Source organism: Strix uralensis, chromosome 5 (assembly GCF_047716275.1).
Source record: "Strix uralensis isolate ZFMK-TIS-50842 chromosome 5, bStrUra1, whole genome shotgun sequence".
NCBI classification, from domain to species: Eukaryota; Metazoa; Chordata; class Aves; order Strigiformes; family Strigidae; genus Strix; species Strix uralensis.
This window is the reverse complement of record NC_133976.1, coordinates 89,758,374-89,779,517: the sequence shown is the minus strand read 5'-3', so window position 1 is coordinate 89,779,517 and position 21,144 is coordinate 89,758,374. Positions and strand designations below refer to the sequence as shown.

At 36.6% G+C, this 21,144-nt stretch overlaps 1 protein-coding gene across 1 annotated transcript in view; it reads right to left on the bottom strand.

Moving 5' to 3' along the window:
• Nucleotides 1-300: 300 nt before the first annotated feature.
• Nucleotides 301-21,144, bottom strand: part of ARFGAP3 (ARF GTPase activating protein 3) — a 31,692-nt gene continuing 10,848 nt past the window's right edge. Inside the window, exons 6-16 of the mRNA XM_074872186.1 lie at nucleotides 19,202-19,289; nucleotides 18,742-18,798; nucleotides 16,947-16,993; nucleotides 14,615-14,760; nucleotides 10,993-11,118; nucleotides 10,334-10,456; nucleotides 7,129-7,266; nucleotides 5,857-5,980; nucleotides 4,763-4,853; nucleotides 2,070-2,191; nucleotides 301-1,396 (exon numbers count right to left, since the gene is read on the bottom strand). Of these exons, the coding sequence (XP_074728287.1) occupies nucleotides 1,379-1,396; nucleotides 2,070-2,191; nucleotides 4,763-4,853; nucleotides 5,857-5,980; nucleotides 7,129-7,266; nucleotides 10,334-10,456; nucleotides 10,993-11,118; nucleotides 14,615-14,760; nucleotides 16,947-16,993; nucleotides 18,742-18,798; nucleotides 19,202-19,289 (1,080 nt within the window). The 3' untranslated portion in view covers nucleotides 301-1,378. The remainder of the gene's footprint in view (nucleotides 1,397-2,069; nucleotides 2,192-4,762; nucleotides 4,854-5,856; nucleotides 5,981-7,128; nucleotides 7,267-10,333; nucleotides 10,457-10,992; nucleotides 11,119-14,614; nucleotides 14,761-16,946; nucleotides 16,994-18,741; nucleotides 18,799-19,201; nucleotides 19,290-21,144) is intronic.

Below are 21,144 nucleotides of genomic sequence, written 5' to 3'. Positions count from 1 at the left end.
AACGCAAGAGCCACAAGAGAAAGTTACCAGAACTGCAAGTTGGATGTAAGAGGCAACTAGAAATTAAAAAACAAATTCAGGTATACAGTTAACCGTATTCCAACGCAGTATTTCAATACAGTAGCTTACTTTCTACCCCAGCCTTGGTTTTTGATTTCTAAATCACTATAGCAATTTAATAAGTAAGCTAGTTTCACTAATTGAAATTAAAGGCTAATTTTACCACTGTACAGACAGAATACAGATGGCAGTATTTAGAAAGCTGAAGGCTGCTGTCTGCACAAAGAAATTTAATTAAAATGAGTTTATATCAATTGTTTTTATTAGATATCAGCAGTTTACAAATTTGAATTGAGAAATAAAGTTACAGAATGGAATTAGCTTGAGCTCGTTCTTGGTTGTGAGGTTTTTTCTTTAAGGTCATAATCATTTTTATACAGGATGTCATCAGCAATAAATTCTAGACTGTCTAAAACACAGCCCCGCTACTTCCTCATTCAATATTTCATAATTTATCAAAAAACTAAGATTGTTCTAAACATTTTTAACAAGTGTTTAATTAACTACTCTATTAGGCCTTTTTTTTTTTCAATTTGTACACAATACAGATTTTTAAAAAGCACTTAAGGATTCTATATTGCAATTTTTTGTAATGTTGAAAACTGGGAATAAATAGGTTGTTCCCATGACAAGATGAAATCCACTATTCAGTATACCATGTGTCTTGCCTTCTCCATACCTCACATCTAAGCATACAATTTTCTAGCAGGAATATTGTTTTAAAACACTAATTCCCCATCATTTTAATGTGCATCAATTTATGACTGCAAGAGCTTCTACTTCCTGGTAAGCGCAGGTTTAACTTAATTCTATATTTTGCTACAGTCCACTAAATACCACCTCAGCATATGCTTAATTTACATTTTCTTCTCCACAGCTCATAAGATCAGGAGGTCAGAAGACAAGTTTCATCTGGCAAGTAAGGATGCAGCTGCACTGAGGCTGCCATTAGGAAGCCTCATTTCCAATGTATGTGCTCATCCCTCTTTCTCTTTCCTGCCTCACAGCCCCAAACAGTAATAAAATAAAGTTTCTAACATCTAACATTAAGGTCACTAAGAAATACAAGACTGTAAAGGAGAAAAAAGGAAAAAAAAAGGAGCATGTGCAATGTAACAAGTAGCTACAAGATTTCTGCTGTGTAAAGATGAAATAGCAGTAAGAAAAGGCTGAGCCAGAAAGCTCCCCAAGGAAACTAATATGCTGGAACAAGTGAAAACATCAGTCTTAAGGCAACCTTCATTTGAAACAGCAGTGTGATTACTTGTAGATCTGAAGACAAATCCTTCTTTAGTGTAGGATGTCGATACAAAAGATGTTACGAACCATATCGATCCTAGAAAAGCAAAAGAACCAGACAGACTTGAGTATGTTTCCCATTGAAAAAGATTAGTTTTACTTACATTTGTAAAATAATTAGTTTTAATTCTTAAAGACCTAAAGAAAATTGACCGGCGCTTCCAGGAACTGGAACTTACGGTTCAGCTCCAGAATAATTAGCCTGATTTTCAAAGACCTGAAAGCTCCCACTGACCTCATACAGGAAATGTGAACTAAGTGGAGCACGAAGCATACTTTATGCTATTGAGGCCTGGATTTCCTAATTTTGTGCATAAACATGGATTAAGGGTATTACTGTCAAGTCAATACAAGAGCTGGGCTGGATGACCACTGTAGGTCTCTTCCAACTAAATTATCCTATCCTGACTTATGAACTATTATTTCTTTGAAAATAAAGTGACAGCAAATAATTTCCATGATGGAATTTTTGTTTCAATTGTAAGTAAGGAAATAAACTACATAAGGAAAAAGGCAAAAAAGATATTCTAAGGAAAGTGAGCTATCAGCTACAGATTTATTTTTAAAAAGATAAAGATCTGCCATGAGAGGTCTACAAAGCTCAAAACCAAATTCATTCTCTTCTCCCTAAAGATGGCATGATCCATGATACTAAACCCCTACAAAAATACTTTAACTGATGGTTAATATATTGGAATATTTTTACTAACCTGTATAGATGTCATGACTCCATTAGCAAGTACAGAAAGTTTTCCAGCCACAGATTTCACTCCTTGTTTAAACTGAGCTATATCAGGAGCTGAAGGCAAGACATTTGTAATATTGTAGCTCCCTAGAAGGAGAACACACACACACAAGAAGAAAACAGAGTTTTATATTAAAAGCAGCCTTTTTTCCCCCCTGAAGTACAATATACCTGAGAAAAGTTATATATTAATATATAATATTATATATATAAAAATGTAATATATAATATAACCTGATAAAAGCTCTAACCACTTCTCAGCCACATGAATTTTCTCGTGTTTTTCTGGTTATGCATGGTTGTCTGAAAAACTTCTTGTAAATGAGGCAGGAAAGCAACTCCTTTTCTTGCAGATGCTGATTTTGAGGGAAATCACGAGTCACCCACCTGACATGCCATCCTTCCTAAGCAACAGGTCTGAAATAACGCAAAGTAAAAGCGTTTCCTCGCAGCCCCCTCTTTTTGGTAAATAGCTCCTACAGCATTCTGTACAAAAGCAAGCATCCCAAAACTGTTCTACCCTAAAATCTCAGCAGTGCTCATAAAAACAACTTTAGATTCAAAGGACACTTTATTCTGGCAAGGACCCCAGAATTACAGCAGTGTTTTTGTTGCCAGCCTCCAGTCTCCTGATTACCTTTATTTTATGGAACTAATGATGGCCTTGGCATTAATCCAACACCAGACAAGCTATCAGTGCAGTAAAATTTCTCCAAGAAGGGCCACTGTCAAAAGACAGTCTTTGGGGTGGGGGGTGTAGGAGAAAGACATGCAGGAAAGGAAGACTGTGTAGACTGAATATAGTATGAATTTATAATCTACATACTAATAATTCCTGGTGTATTTTTTCCTCACTATTATTTTAGAGCAGTTAACAACCCACAGAATTTAGCAGAAGTTTAGTCTTTGTAATATAACTTTAAATTTACTGTTGGGTTACACGCCAGTCACAGAGAGTAACTAACCTCGAGTTGCAGGCAGGTATTTTTCATTCCATTATTACAAATCTCTGCATTTCCCCACAAGCCCCAAGAACCTTTCCAAGTGGTCAGTGATGAATAATCGCGTGTGCACAATTCTCGTACACACAGTAAACATTATATAATTGCCTGTAAGTAGCTTATTCAGAATACGGTGAGAATTTTATCACATATATATATGTGTACATAGAAAGGCACATTCATATATATATACACACACATAGACTATATATATCTCTCACATCACACAATGTGTTCCATCTTTAACTTATATTTATCTTTTCCTAGTTCATTCTCTTATCCATTACTGTGTAAAAACCCCACACAAATTAAAGGAAAAAATAGTTAATTCCATATAAAATAATTTATATGCCAAGAAAATTAAAAGGATGAAGAAAGTTCTAGTCAACGAGAGATAAAATAATATGCTATCACAATCCCATGTATTATTGAAAACATAGTTTAGAAATTCAGAAAGAAACACCACTTCTTGGCTTATGTTCCCCACATCTTTTTTAAGCACAAGTATGTCACCATGTTGCAAATACACTTTCAAGTGGCTAAAGTAAGTTACTGTAATTTCTGCTTTATGTCTCCTCCCTTCCTTAATTTTATTTATTTTTTTACATTTCAATTGACTAAAATCCAGTTTAAGTAACTGGTAACAGGAGTTATTTCTCTACTAGCCCATGTATTCAAAACTTGCTTTCAGGGGATCAAAGCTGAACAGTCACATGTATGGTTTTTCCCTCCAACTTTTCCAAAGTAAAATCAGATGCTGCATACTGTTTGCTTTTCCAGTCTATTTATATAATTACTCACAGATTTCAAGTTCTTCGATAATTATATTTTTTCCATTTCTTCACAAGGAATGAAACCTAACTGATCAAGTCAAGAAAATGTTCCAGTATTTCCTACTTTTTCTATTTCACAGTATTGCACTACCCAAAAAGGGTGTTGGAAAGAAAACATGAGGTATTTTCAATAGCCTAAGAGGCTGCTCTTCAGTCAATCTAATCTAATACTTCTTCCTGGCTAATTTGATGAACTATACTCTCCAACGTAAGGGGTTCCAACAAATCTTTTAAACGGACAAACCAATTGAAAATTTCCTTAGTAATTTGGCAAGACCGATGTTAGAAGCAGATATCCTGAAGAATGGATATGCCATGCAACAGACTACATGGGAATTTCAAGGCCACTAACATTTTATGAAAAATTCTTCTTAGATTCAATACTATTGTGACGCTATTTTCACATATATAAACAGGTTAAGTTACTTATGGTAATTTATAAAAAAAGCCCCGAACCGATAGTCAATTTAGGTGTTACCTCATTTGTTTTTATAACAAAATATTACAGTTTTCCTTTGCTAAAAATTATTTGCAATATAGTTAGTCTATTATTTGCAACAAGTCACGTAAAAAAACAGTATAAAATATAGAACTTACTGAACTGAAAATACAGAGCGTGAAATTTAAGAAATTGGGTTTTTTTGAATAATGAAATTATTTTTTTTTAAATAATGACTACACCTGTTTATTAGCAATACTAATGCATACTGCACTTGCACACTTCTTGCAGAATACAGCAACAGCCAGCTGATAGCGTAACTAGAATCAGAGTACGGGAACGTGTTCACCCCATGATACAGATTCTCACTCTGTTCAATATGTACCTGTTGCTTGTTTTTTCTGATCTTCAAACAAGTCAGCTGAACTTATAGATGAGCTTCCAGAAAGCCTTTCTAGTCGAGCCCTTGCTTCATACTAGAAAAGATTTGAGAAGAAAAAAGTATTGTAACAGTATGCTGTCACCTTTCAAGGTCAGGTCAGATAACTTGTGAGATTATAGATACAGTTTTAGAACATACAAATCCAGCTGAAGTTGGCTGCTCTGAAAGCTGTTCCCATTTCGTAGTCTTCACATGACTTACATTAGTCTGTCATCATCTCAACTCATTTCTGAGTTGATCAAAGAGTGACATTTATCATTGCAACACCAAGAGGCCTACTCACTGTTAGCTACCCTAAAATTGCTGAAAAACTATGCAACCATTAAAACAACTACAAAATGTGTAATGGAGTGGTTGGGTAGGGTAAGGAAAAAGCACTGCAGTTAGCATCGATAACCCTTCCAATCACGTGATGTCTTCAATTCAACTTCTTCTGAGTTCCCTGGGAATGGTAATACATTGATTATATTTCTTTTACATTACTCTTTACATTGTTAATTTTTCATTAAAAATAGATTTTTTAAAATGATCCCTCACCTCCAAAATAATATTAATCGGGTTTTTATTCCTAGGCTGATTCAATTATGTCATTTGTTAAATGATTTATCTGCTTAGTTAGCCTTACAATAATGTTTCCATGTAACAAATACAGAGAGGACAGCTGTTTTAACAATGGGTTGTTGGCACCAGTTTGGGTATTTAGAACTTATGAAATATGCCTTCACTCAGCATCAGGCTGATTCTTTCAAAAATAAAGACTGCTGAATCATAGTCTACCACTTCTACCAGCGGAGAGTGATGGCGGATGCAAGGTCCTACTTGCAGCTGCAACTCCTTAAAATGAAATAGTAAACTAACAGAGTTATCAGAAACTTGTACATTTCTATCAAACAGATATCCAAGTGGACATAATTCTATAAGCTTACCAATTCTACCCATTTTAACTATTTACTGGCTTCTCTTTACATAAGAACATCATGTTCATAGTCAAAGAATATTTTAACATTCAAAAATATTTATCACTACTTTCTACTTACATCAGCATGATCTTGCCTTCCAAAATACATGTCTGATGAAATCGCTTTTACATTGCCAAATTTCTTTTGTGCCTCATCTGTGTTTAAAGATGGTTCATAGTCAGGCTTACGACGAGATGCAGGCCTAAAAGAAAAATAAAATGCATTAGTGAGCATAACTTATTTACATCATGGCAGAATGCAATAAATCAAACAAGAAGCACTATCACCTTTGCTTTCTGAAGCCTAAAAGTATAATAGTGATTTTTTAAAATAAAAATTAAATCAGTATCAACCCAGCATAAAGAAATTCAGATAACTAAGTTGATAGGAGCAGCAAATAAAATTTCAGTGACGGGTTTACAAGATGCTGAGCATATAGTGTTTCAAATTCATTAATCTTGTATGTCTATTTTCAGAGCTCATTTAAAAAGCAAGCTAAATTATGTGAACAAGGACAGACTACTTCTACAAAACCTCAAAAAACCCAAAACACAATGTTAGTGAAATTCAGATTTAAACGTAACAGCACAAGAAGGTTCAATGTTCTTCGAATGCCTTCCACTTCAAACATATATATTCAACACTTGCCTTTTTTTACTTAAAAAAAAAAAGTACTGAAATAAGGAAGTAATAGCATTGCAGACATGAATCCCTATCTTGTGTAATATGCATCACTGGTCCACTCTTTAGGAAATGACAGAACGTGCTTGTGTTAAAAAAAAAGACAGTTGTACTTAAGTGCACAAACTGCATTTTACAGGTAAATGAAAAACACAGTTTTAAGTAAGAACAGAAGTTGAAAACATCAATTGAGCACACAACACCCCACATTCTTACATTTTCCACTTGATTACAAAGATAAAAACAGTTGTTAAAGAAGAAATACATTTTTTTTATCATCACAACTAGACCGGTTGTTTGCAAGTATCTTCAACACCTTGATCCTAAAAGCTGAATACCCTACAGCTTTGTTCCTTTGGTCACTGGGTTCTCTTTGGTTCATTAGGCAATAAACAAAGCAAGTAAAGCAACTATGCTCTCAGAACAGTGCAAATATTTGAGTTTCTCTCCACATCTTTTGTCTACTACTTTTTTTGCTGGAACACGTTGGAAATCACCTCCAGTACATGTACACATACTGTACAGCACTTAGCAAAACAGAGAAGTGCTTAAAATGTAACTAGGAAGTTCAGCTTACAAAAGAAATTCAGCCAGGAAGTTGCTTGAAAAAAAATCCCACTATTATGACCAGGACTCAAATCATAGTACACCTAGGTTTTCTTGGTATACCTGTCTGAAAATCCTGTACTTTTTGAAGTTAACATTATATCGACATCTCTACTATTATTTTCTTTCTTCCAAAAAGAATCTGAATTGTCATCCCATTTAGAGAAAGTGCTGCTCCTCAAATCTGAAGAATCATAGTACCTAAAAGGAGAAAAAGAAAAGTGGGAACTTTATATTGTTAGATAAATATTGCTATAATAAGTGTTCATTAGCACGTAAGTTTTCAGCACAATGGTAGTGAATCTGGATTTCATAATATTGGTTAGAAGCTTTCTACAGTTGAATCCAAGGGATTTTTGGTTTTACACACATGTATCCAACTGACCGAAAAGTTCGGCCTTTCTTTAGGCTGAATATGGTCATGAATATGCAGTGGACAGCCTGAAAGACATGGTCCCACCAAAACGAGCAGAGTTCTCACGACTTCAAAGTATTACATCTTCTTTGGCGTCAGGGAAAGCACTGGGAAGAACACTCTCAGGGTACCTGGCTGGTTTAAGAATGACCCTAAAAAAACTTCAGGATGGACCCTGCAAGCACGGCACGGTGACAACCCTACGGGGTGGTCTGCTCTAAAGGGCTGGTGCTCTTGACGCTCCGTGCTAAGACACCAGCTTTGAAAAAAGCCACCACAACTTTCAAGGCACTTTGAACGCTCCAGAGATCCAAGAGCACCCAGCTAACCCATGGCACCCCACCATGCCATGGTCCCACGGGGGTGAAGCTTTCTAGCTAAGGGGCTGTTGGTGGCTGATCTCACAGCCCCATACGAGTCAATCTGTGAACACACAAGCAGAGAATCTGCTCCCACCTGCTGAGGCATCAATAAACATAGTTCTGAACAGTAAGGAAAGCTCTTGTCTCTGGTTCTGTGGTTTTTTAAATTTAATACAAATATTAAGTAGCTCTGAGTTTTATAACATGTTTTATCAAAACAATGCTAAAGAACACATTTCTTAAAAGTGAGCCTTAATTTAAGAAGACAGTCTTCTCTTGCTTATCAAAACTGCAGGGAAAACACAAACAGAAAGAAAAGGAAAGAAAATAAAGCATATTTGTCAATTCTGGTGGTATGTTATCCTGACTTTTCCCCCTTTGATTATCTACACTTATCTAAACATTTATGGAAAATACTTGAAAAAAACCACTATTAAAATGCCAAAGATTAAGAATTTCCCCTTGTGGTTAAAGAAACTTTCTTGAAGTTTGGATATGACAAGATGTAAGGATAGGGAGTAAGATGATCAAAACAACTGGAGGCTAGCAGAACGGAATCATTCAGCAGAACAAGCATGGAATATTAAAGTCTGCATCTGTATTACGGGAAAAGCACTCTTTAAAAAACAACATTCTCCATGTTTGTGTTATGAATAGTCAGGACACTTGTTTTTGCCTTTTCTGAGAAAGGTGACACCTTCAGCAGCAATGTCACACCACCGCACATTAAAATGAGCAGAGACAGATCTGGAATGAACTTCTACAAAAAGCAGAAGTCTCTCCCCTTCTCTCCTGACAGACAGAAAGAAGCCACAGCAATCTCTGTGAGCTCCATACAAATGTGTAACAACAAACAAGGTGTTTATATACATATATATGAAGCTACACAATCTCACCATGGCTGTCAAAACCATGGGATGGCGCAGGGGCTACAAGAGCTGATTTGAATAAAATGACTTACTTCCTCCATCCTTCCCCCTCAGACTTTCCTACTTTGCAAAATACTTCTTCAGAATTTGGGGCAGGGGGACAGAGTGAGAAGGAAAAACTGCATTTAATAGAAACCAGAATTTTGCATTGTTATGTTAATAAAGATTTTATTAATTGTAGCGAAAATAAAAATAAAAATCCAAGTATTTTGGGAGGCTTCAATTATCTAAACCTTGAGACATTTAGCTTGCTTAATTTACAGATACTTATCAGCACTCTAATATCCAGCATGATTATTTTGCTTTTGGGCACATACCAAGATGATATTAAAATTACCTCTATTTCAAAGTCACAGCCTGGAACAAAGGCTAATAACCACCTTACAAACCTTACCAAATCCAACAATCTGACTCTGTACTTTCTTCAAAGAGAATGAATTTGTATACCAACTCCAATTAGATTCTACTATTCCTATAACCAGAATAACAAGAGCCGGGAACTGCTAGGTTACAATTTATCTTCTAATTATTGAACCAAAACACATTAAAAAGCCTCTTCCATAATTTATCCTTTGCCTGCTAGTAGGCTTATGAATAATTTGAGAGCAGTAACAGTTCTTTTCAGGGAACAAATAGGGAAGCACTGAAATGGTATGTTTTATTTTACAAGACTGCTGCCAGCTTACTTGGTACCACATTTGCATTTCTGCCACTAGTGATTATACCACAAAGTAATGACACAAAAGCCTTTGTGATTTTATTTGCCTGTCTACAAGTAATTAGGTACAATTTTTCATGTTTCTGTGGCACCAAAGGCAGTTTATAAAAGCAACACCTGTTTCTATCTATTAGTCCAGAAACAGCTGTTTCATTGCAATTAGTGCCTGCAGGACTAATTATTTTTCTTCTCTCTCCCAAGAGCAGTATTTTATAATTTGCATTGCATTCATACTGTGATCAAAAATTCATCAACTGGTTTTTACTTACATTTTATGTTCAGATACATAAAAGTCAAATAAGACTGCAGAGACCTACACAATACATCCAAGGCACAATACCTCAAAAAGATTTCATTTTTTGCATTCAGCATGTGTCCGTGAGGCAACTGTAGTCTATCTAGTATCAGACATTGATACTTGTCTAAAATTAAATTGAAAGTTGAAGACAGTACTGCAAGAAGAAAGAATGAACACAAGTCATTCTGACAAAAAATTCACTGGATTCGGTATAGAGCAAATAAAAGCTTATATGGCAACTCTCTGTGCAAGTAGAGACTAGACCCCTGTACAAGACAAAACCCCTAAACACATGGTTTAGACTTTTAGACTACCTTCTCCTCAGAAAAAGTAACTCATCTTCTTTATAAATACATCTGTCATCGAGGTAAGGTCAACTATTTCACAGCTTTTCCAATTCAGATGTTCCCCGAGAATATGCTACGTGTGCAGACATGCCCAATTGTCATGTGTTTTGATCTTAAGTTCCAAATATCTTGTGTATATTTGAACATGTAATTTGCATATACTTCTATTCCCACTCAAAATTAAAAGCTTATACATTACCTTGAACTAGAAGAGAAATATGAATCTTCTACATCATCAGTGTACTTTTTCTTCGGCTTTGCAATTGCAGGTGTTTCCTGCTCTATTGTTTGCATATCTGAGGTGACTGAGTGAGAAATGCCACTGGGGACAGGAAGAAAATAACTATGTAAAGAGATAACAAAGCTCACACCCTAAAAATGAAAGAAGTGAAAGCCCAAATCCAGTTTCTGAAGCTTGCTGATAAAGCCCAAGCTATACAAACATTTAGAAAGGAGGAATTAAAACAAAAAAAGCCCTGGAAAACTCAACTATAGTTCTCTGGAATGGTGACAAGGACTTCTGAACACACAGACCATTCCAGCAGCTGGAAACACAGCAACGTGACCTTTTCTTGTAAAAGACAGACTGTACTTAGGTTGGTACTGCTCACTGAAAGCATCCCGACTGCCTTCCCCACAGTCAGCCAGCAGAGGCAAACACCCTACTGACATCCTACAATTCAGGTTAACACCTTTCGCAGGTTAGAACTTAAATCTATCAGAAGCAATCCTGCCCCTTCCCCTTGAAAAATACTAGATTCTTTGATGATATTGTTTAAGTTTCCATAACACACTATTTTTTTCATTTCCTAAGTAAAACGAAGGATAACTGCATACAGTTTACAGAACTTCACGAACCTTCTGTTGCTGCCAAATCCCATGCCAAGTCTCTCCAATTCAGTTTTCTTCTTACCAGACAGATTTAACTTTTCTTCTTTTGTGTTAATATCAAGGTCTCTGTAGGCCAACCGTAAAGATGATACACTAGAACAAAACATACAGTTAACATGTAACTATAAAATGCTACACTGAACACCCAACCCAATAACACCGGTGGAAAATTAACAATATATGTTATAGCACTATATTTTGTATGTTCTGTGCTTACTGAAAATATTCATTATTAATTGGATTAAATTCCAGCTATAAGGATGGGAGAAAGCCAGTAGAGATGACTGTCTAAACAGCTCCCTGGTCTGTGTATGAGCAGGTAGTCTTCTTCAAAACAAATGTGAAACATGCTACTGCTGAAGTTCAGGATGCAGTTTTGCATCATCGTTGCGTCAAACTGAAAGAGTCTTTTTTCCACAGTCCTAATTCTATGTGACACCAAATAACCGTCGAAATTATCCAACTGTGACACCTACAGTACTGTGGCATTCACGATACACCACCAGTAACACTCTCCCCTAATGCGCAGCGTGGCTCTACCACGTCTCCCTCCCTTCGCCCTCTTCATGCTCTCAGTGGTTTTAACACTTGCTACAGACACGCTCTTGAGACAAGTGCTAGAGGTAGACCACACTCCTTCACCGATGCTGCCCTCCCCTGTGCCCAAAGAGGGGAGGAGAGAGTCTTTGTACTCCCAAAATGGAATATATTCTGTGTTATGGAAACTTTGAAGCATCCAAAACTTACCATTCTCTGCACAGCTGGCAACACATTTTGTCATCTGGAACATCCTCACAGTTCAGACATCGTAAGTTGTCTTTCTGAGATGCCATGAACCTTCCTGTACCCCAAAATGATCTTAACTACACTGGTGTAGCAGAGACAGAGGTTTCTAATCTCGATTACAGAATTGTAGAAACACTGCTTACATTTAATTTGTTAGGTTAAAAGGGATACAAATAGTAAGTTTAATGAGCAATGCAGCAGTATTTTAATTCATAAGTTCTGGCTGGCATAAAGTTCAAATGAACACTACCAGAAGAAAGGTAAGTGAGATTTAGGGTGCTGCTGGTAGACGTCCTGCTGCAAGTAGAAAGGAAGTACTTAAGTCTGAAAACCCTTGTAACTTTCTGTCCATTTTGTGCAGAAGCAGGAATTAAAAAAACCCAAGTTTCTGACCAGGGAGTATTTTCTTCCTGTGTGTCTCTTAACTATCTGATAACTGAAACAGGCTCTTCCCAGCTTGATTTCTTCTGGTCCCAGGCATACGGACTTAACTCTAACCAGGAGTACCAGATGCCCCTACCAAAGCTCCCACCCCGCTGGTTTGTGCGTCCCTGGCAAGGCAGGAGCTTTGGTGTGGCTGAACCTCTCAGAACGGAAAGGGCACAGCAGCTGATTGTCTTCTCTCACAGACAAGGGACGGGGTACCAGCCTGCTATAAGGAACGGGACATCACTCCTCCACTGATGAGGCATCTCAAAAAGGAGGAGAGAGTGCCATCTCAGATGATTAGGTATCCTTCAGGGCTTTCAGAGGACTTGGAGCCAGAACTAAAAAATCACTACATCTTATGTTCAGATGCTTTTAACAATAAAAGTCAGATACGAACCAGGATGCATCTGTGGAATGACTTTTGAAATCAGAAAAATAAACCTTCAAAGCACAGAGGGGACATTTTAAACCAATTCTTACAGTTTAGGATCAACTGTTACACAGAAAATTGAAAATGTTCTCTAAAATTCAACTTGAAACTGCTATTGATAAAATCTACCCAGCACTTTAAGTAGAAAGATTAGCAGCCCACCCTATGAAATCTGTTTCATGAACATCAAAAATCTTGTTTACTGTTGATTAAAACAAATGGGGATACTGATCAACTTTTTTGAAAGTGACTCTCTTGTCAGTCCACAGCAGGAAATAAAGAAACTGTACCAATTATAAAATCACATTTTAAGTTTTAAGCCTCAGGACTCTTTTTCCTTCTAAGCACTAGACTACAAAAGCATCGTTTCCATGCCCGCGGTGTAACAAAGCCACATTGAATTCATTTACTAAAGCTCATTACTCAAGCTTTTAAAATGAAAACTGCCACACAGATTATTTGGAAGCAAATGTAATTTTAAAAGTATTCACCCTTCTTTAATTTTGGTACATACTGCCATCTACAGTTAAAAATCCAAAAAGTTAATCTCAAGGGAAACAGTTACCTTGCCTCTACTGGGATAGGATCCATAAACTGAAGTGTACGTGCACCCCTCATGTTTGCAGGCATTTTCAGAGGGTTCTGGCCACTGCAGAAAGGTTGCAGCGACCTTATACTAAAGGTTGCCTTGCATCTATACAGATTTATACATTTCTGACCAAAAACCGCATCACTACTTGGGACTTTCTTCCAAACTGAATTATATCATTAAAGATAATATCACTACAGAATAATAATAAATAATAATGAGCACACATTTTTCTTGATACTTAGTAGTCCGTTCCTCTGAGTCACTCTACTGGCATTTTTTGGCAATCACTGACTTTGTGGTAAAAATACTTCATGAAAAATGAATGATCCCCTCATGATTAATATTTCTGATGCACACAAAACATCCATTTCTGCAGAGGCTACATAAAAGTGAGCAAAAAGAGTAGGGAGGAGATTACAGACCAAAGAGCTTGGTACCATGAGCTCCAAGTGACCCTGTAATTATGTAATAATTCAGAAAACTTCTCAATAGGTTGTAAAAATGATGTATCTTAGCACTTGAGAGGACATTAAGCTTTGCAACAGTAGAAGTGTACACTAACCAGCTCTTTAAATTTTGATGACAAGTAACAAAACATTAAAAACCAAAACACGTAGCAGAGAAATGTAGTGGAAGGAATCAGGAAGAGCACCCTCTGAGCCTTAGGGCTGAATATTTATTAATTAAGGTGGGACTAACTGATTTGAGGCCTCAGACAAAAATATTCAAAGGGTTTTGGTGAAAACAAAGGCAGTTCCAGCATAAAACAGCTGAAACTTAAGTAGGCAATTCTAGTCATACCTAAACTACCCCCTGCCTTCAGCATAGGAACTCTTACCCAGTAAGTACAAATAAGGCTGAATATTTGTATGTTCCCTATGCTTTTAGAAAGACTATTTTTTAAAGTATTCAGATCACTACACCAAAACAAAATAAACTAGGTAATTAGCATGGGGTAAAGAAAGTTCAAGAGGCAAGAGTCTTCTGTGGTAATAATTTAAATTTAACATATTTTAGATTTCTTTCACATTTTATTCATATGTATCAGTAGAATGTCTCCTTATTTTCTGTGTTAAATAACAATAACACTAAGGTTATTTTTAAAAAGAGCACTGGGCTATTGCTACAGTAAACCATCAACTCTAGAAACATATACTTCATGGCAAAAAAAAGGGCAATGGGGGAATTGCTGTCTGGCCCACCTCATCCACATTTGAGTTTGTTTTTAAAGCAAGAACTGAAGTTTTATTTGCATGAGCTAATCTTTGGTAGTATTGAAAATGTTGACAATTACTTCATTAACATGAAATTAGGCTTCATGGCTCACCATTGTACATATAATTCATACTTACAGTGGCTCTTCCTTCTCAGTTTTCTTACTGCTATGAAGATCCTCTTGTTCCTTCATTTTATCTACAGCTTGTGCTTGTTTTTCAATCTCAGTAAAGCTTTGGCTGCTCACTTTTTGTGCCCCCAAACCACCTTTTTTGGCACCAAGCTTGATATATTGAAAAACAAAAAACAAAAGCCCCAACATTGTAAGTGACACAAGCACTTCAACTGACTTAACAGTCAACTTTGAAAGCAACAGCAAACACCATGTTCTCTTTGGGAGCATTTGCAAACAACAATGCAAGTTTGGCGCAGAGAAGGTATTTTTTCATGTTTTGACCCTCTACATGCTTCTACTGACTTACAAATTTAGTTAGCTTTGCGGTCAAGCATCACAGGGTAATGAAACCATTATAGTTTCAATTGTTCAGAGCTTGGCATGTTCAAATAAATATTATATAGTGCAACTTTAGTTCCTTAATAACAATTCTGTTGCATAGGAATAACATAATAAAACTCATTGCGATGGAACCATTTGGTGCTCATTCACTTAATTCGTGATTTACATTTAGAAGTGGCAAAGATTCTTGAATTAGTTCTCACTGGCCAGTGCTAGTGTGTTATCTTAAGTATTGATTTATTCATCATTTTAATAAGCATGTACATAGGCATTTATTGACTCATGGTAGCAGAGCAATATGCAAGTTTTGTTTGTATGTGTATGCATGATTACCCTTTGCACATGACAAAGCATTGTAAACTTTTTTAGATAAATACATCATCTGAGAGATTCCAGTTTTGCATTCGTTCTTTTAAAATAATTCTATTTCTAGTTCATATTACTTCAATACAGGGATACATACTCTTTCATTCTGATTATGATAGATTTTAAAAACACTTCATACTACAAAGATGAACAGATACAATGATGCTGATTCAGACAGTGGCACAGCACTCAAACTGCCGTTCTTAGTCTCCCATGTTTTTAATCTGCAACACTGCAACAATATTAATTTTCACAATACATCTTAACCTTTTAATGCTTTAAAGTCTTCATGTAAAAGCTCTGGCTTACATACATACAGTTTTTGTCTCTGACACCACAGCCCACAAACTGTATGTGCACCTGTGAACTCAGTTACACTTTTCTGACTGGAAGGGAACGTACCTGGCATGTACCACTTAGAATAAGAAATTCCTCTTGCATATTAGGGCCCTCTAGTGGGAGCAAGAAATAATAGGCTTCAATCTAAATTAATCCACTCCAACAAACCTTCAAAATCTTTTGCCATACAATAGCCCAGACTTAAAAGAAGTGACTCCCTGTAACATACTGTCACCCTAATAGCCTAATACTAGCGCTATTTTCCTGGCCCTTAAGAGCCATACATTCAAAACCTAGCTTTTCCTAGAAAACCTGAGTTAACTTGAGCGGTCTTAAGCAGTTTTCAGGTTCCTTGAACCATCATTCTGAAATACTCAACTCTCCTCATGCCTTCTTTACAAAGACCAGATGCCTAAGAATGTGCTAAGACCCCATTCAGAAACAAGTCTGTAAACTATCTTGAAATTATCCAGAATTGAATGTAGCTGCAAGTTACCTGTAAATACAACCAAACACCATACTGCTGTGCGCTATGAGAGAGGACTGCTCCAGAAACACAGATCTGAATGTCTCAAACTCACCTTGTACTGGCAGATTATACCACACGTGTATTTAGCCACTCCAAAGTGCTATTGGAATTCCCTCTGTTTTCAGGATTTGCTACAAAAATATTGCAGTGCCAACTAACTCAGGTGAAAGCCTAAAGAAGCCCTGCAACCCAGTATCAGCAAGTGAGAGGCAAGGTTACAGGGCATTAGTGAAGCTGCCCAGACAATGGTTGTGAAAAGAAGTGGGATACAGATCTTGACATCAACGTATGCTTTGACATTTTTATTTTACTCATTTTTGAAAAAATATCACCTGCTGTTCAGGTCCAGACAGCAGAGAGAAAATGACACTCAGATATGCAGCATGTGGAAGTCTGGACAGTTCAGTAAACTATATACGTGTAAACAGACTTTGAATTTATCTGAGGTCAGAAAACCACCCACAGATCTGAAGCACTCTACTACATAATAACAGCAACCTGTTACACAAATTAATCTTAACAATAACCCATTTTCAAACAGACCATTGGCTGTTTTGACATAGAAATGCTTTTCAATTCCATTTTAGTTTCAGAAATTGTTACCAATACAAGTACTGTTTAGTGCTAACTTACATGATATATTTCCATATTGTAATCTACATTATTTCCAGAGATCTGTAACACAGTTTAAAATACGCGTTTTTTTATATACACTTACCCCCTTCTTAGCTTGATTTGGCTTCTTTTTTATGAAGGTGGTGTTCTCTGCAAGGATCAAATGTACGTTACTTTACATACAATTTTATTAATTCCAGAACTGCAGAAAATAATTTCCACAATATCAGCCTCAAAATAGCTTTTGGAATTTATTTTAAGGCCTTTAAATATTACAGTTTCTGCACTAAGAGGCTGAGACTCTAAACTGAGTTACAGGGAACAGCACTGTGACTATCTCAAACCGCCTCTGACTGAGGATATCGTATCTCTTGCAAGTACACAATAGAAAGAAAATTACTGCTCAGTTTTCAGTTGTAGGTACCTGCTAGTAAACAGAACAAGAAAGCAGGACTTGCTATTCCGAATCAGACTAGAGGTCCACCTCACCCTGTACCCTTTCCAAGATGAATCGTTTCCTGGATAGAAAGGTACTGGCTATGTTTAAACCCACCAGTGATACAGATAAAACACACCTGTATCATCATAAACAAAATCAGAAGCATTACCAGAGGTGAACACATACTCTGTCACTACACTGAACACCTTGATCAATCGCCTAAGTACAGTACTTGGAGTCTGGCTTTATACATAAAGTTTGAAAGTTCCAGCCTTAATCCTTTGTATTAAATCCTGAAACACAGAAACGAACCCACATTCTGCTCTGCACGAAGTCTGACACAACTCCTAACTTTGATGTTTTTAGTAAGACCCTAACAGGACTCACCACATTCTGTAAGGCACCAGCTACCCCAAGCCAGGATAAATCCCCCAATTTTCAATCAACAAATCCTACTGAACGTTTGTATGTACAGGAAAACTGCTTTGAGCTGAAATTTAGATGGAAACGGGCATACGCAGAACAGAGATTCTTCACATAAGATAGAAATTGTGATGTCCAAAACAAACAAGAAAAGCAGTTGTTTTATGAGAACGTGTGTTAAAGATACAAATGAGAAAACCAGGAAGTGTATGTGATTAACTATTTTTCCTAGCCTCCACCTCTCAAAAAACCCCACACCAAAACCCAAAACCAAACCCAACCAAGTGAAAATAAACACAGTGATGAAGATCAGACCTTCCTGAAGTACTGAGTTAGACTCTGCCACCACTTAACTACCCCTGTGCTGCTGAGAATCGATACTCTCTATTCTCAGAAACCTGCTCCTGCAGGATGATCTTCAAAATGATCAATCACTGATGTATTTTGTTCTACTCTATATTCCTCAACTTTTTTTTTACTTATAGTATAATTTACTTAACACTGAAGAGTATATTAAGACTCTGGACATTGACAATATTGTATTACAAATACAAGATTTTTCCAGTCTGAATTTTTATGCTCAGTTTTCTGAAAAGGGAGCAAAAACTACATCTAGATAGAAAGACTGACCTATTAGTACAAGATGTGTTTGCTTAACAAAAATAACAGGCCGTTAGTCACAACACAATGCTCTATTCCACCTGTGCACTTTAAATGCAGAACTTAAAGCAACCTACAGGTGTAAAACATTAACAGTCACCTTTATTAGGTGTGATACCTGCAGCCTTTAAATTCATCAGGTCAGCTAAGAGAAGATAGATAAAACCAGAAGAACACTGACTAAAATTAACTACTTAGTAGTAGTACACTGTTTAACAGAAGAAGTTGTAATACAAATTCAGATGTTTCAACTAACTCACACACACTGATATCAAAGTAAGAATTCCACATCTCTTCCCAGTCCTACATTCTCTGTACAAATGAGTATTTAAGTACACTACAGTGGCTACTATATTATTCTGCTTACACTCATTACCTAACGCAGCTTTCGGTGATCTGCTAAGGCAATCAACACTTGGTCCATGTTCTGGTCCTAAAACATAATGAGTAACAAGAGTAAGAATATCAGAAGGCTCTTTAAAAGTGCTTAAAATACCAAATCACAACTCACTGTACTCAGGGCACTGTTTGATACATATAGCATAGTGTGTTATTTCTATCACAGCTTTACTAGTCACTAAAAGAGCTGCAGGCACCCAAAGATTCATCCAAGTTTTTTGCATCAAATTTTAATTTAGATTTCTATTAAACATTATTAAAGGAACATGCAGTCTCATACATTCTAGCATAACCCTTCTAAAAAGTCCTTCCTCTCCCAAAATTCTTGCATTAATAGCAAGGTTAGGTTATTTAACTATTAAAGTAGGGTAAAAAGAGACTGAACAAAGAGACTACCAGAAAAATGCAGCTTATTGTTAACAAAGAATCAGTCACACCTTCATAGCATTCTGCAATATTTTCTGAAGTTTTCTGCTGTAGAGAATCTGGCTCTGACTCCGATAGCACCCGCTCTGTATTCTTTGCCTTGAAAAAAAATTCAAAATCAGAAATGCACACAAAATAGGATAGAGCAAATAAATATGAGCACTGAGCTCAAAGACTGCCTCAGCATCAATGATTAGTTAATACTGGATTCTTATGAATACAGCTTCTAGGTTTAAAATCTGTTCTCAGAAGGGCAGTCATTAAAGTTACAAGAAACGCCTACCCTTATTAAAAGCAAGCTGGTTTCAAACCCCTCCTGAGCACCCTCTCAGGAATTTCAGTATGTTTACCATCCAAAACAATCATATGCATTTAGATGTATTTATTGTATGCTGGCTATTAACTGTCTTTACCCAAAACAGTAATACGGTACAGGAAATCTGGATCATTTCTTTACATATAATCACCAAGCCTTCTCCCCACACTAAGCTCTTGCACTTCCCATTCTCTAACACAATTTTCGATTGCGAGCAGTCCTCCCAAGCCTTCCTGATGAGTCCTCCCACCTCCCTCAGACACACCCTCCTCAACAGGCAGGCTTATGACCTGGTAACAACAATATCTGCTCAGTATTATCTTTCCCACCAGTGCTGTGCCACTGCCAGTTCATGCTTATTCTTCCCCAAAACCTCAACCTCAAAACTCTCTCAAAACCTCCATACCCCAATAATCTCTTGCCCTGAGGTACACAGACTGCTTGTCTCTACCCCTGCCTTTGCAGCTACCTGGAAAGTTTGCTGTGAAAATTTACTTTATCCTACCCACACATTCTCTTAAGATGGTTTGTATCAAGTTTCTACTTCTTGTCCTCAACCACAAAAATATCTGCAACGCTTTTCTGCTTCAACATCTTTCTCTCTAGCTTGCGTCAGTTTATGCTTTTCCCCCTCAACTGCAAACATTCTTCCGAGCTGCCTTTTGCAAACAGAAATACTCCATTTATTTTTCTACTATCAGGACAGATGATCTTCTGGTAAAGATAATGGACTAGAATTCACAGTAACTGGGTTTTTTTTTGGTCTTTGCAATGAACATTTCTGAGTAATAGAGCAATCTTCCCAGTCTGTAAAATGCAAATACTCTTTCAGTGTCTCAAAGATGCTGAAATTTATTTTTATAAGACATTTAAATGCTGGCTGAAGTAGAAGTTCCTAAAATGAAACAAATAAATAGCAAAAAGGCTGAATTTCCCTTTAAAATGCATCATTTTTGACAACTCACAAATACAACAAAAAAAATACATTTTGAAATGTCACAACTAAATAACCAAAAGGAAAAAAAAAAACCTTTTTCAACCTTAAGCATCCCATATACACTAGAAAGTCAGTAAAAAGTTGTGTCATTTTCACTATGTTCTTTACCCAGGTGCAGATATGAGCAACCTGCACAGGTTTTTATTATTTGCTGCTAATGCCCATGCACAATCACAGCACCATGCCAGGGTAATTAACGAGCATATGAACTGGTAGAGAGCTTTCACAACAAAGGCTAATCTGATATATCCAAGCACTCCGAATTCTTCTCTATCCCAAAATATGCCTCATGGTCATACTTGTGTTTTAGGTGTTCACAGACTGCAACTGTACTGGAAAGCAGTTACACTAGAACACTTAATATTGTTGCAATATTTAGGAATACTAGGTGTAGTAATAACTTAATTGCTCTAAGTTGAAGATCACCATTGCTGAAGTTGTTTTCACTGATATTTTTCAAATACCAGACTCGAGAGTCTCTGAAACATTAATCTGTGAAATAAACACCGCATCTATCACCTTAAGGAGGTAGGATCAAAGAAACAAAAACCAACAGTAGCAATAGCCTTTGGAAAGTTACTTTAACATTGTCAAAGAGGATGCAAATATTTTGGAGGGAGAAAAAAAAGATTCTGCTTAGC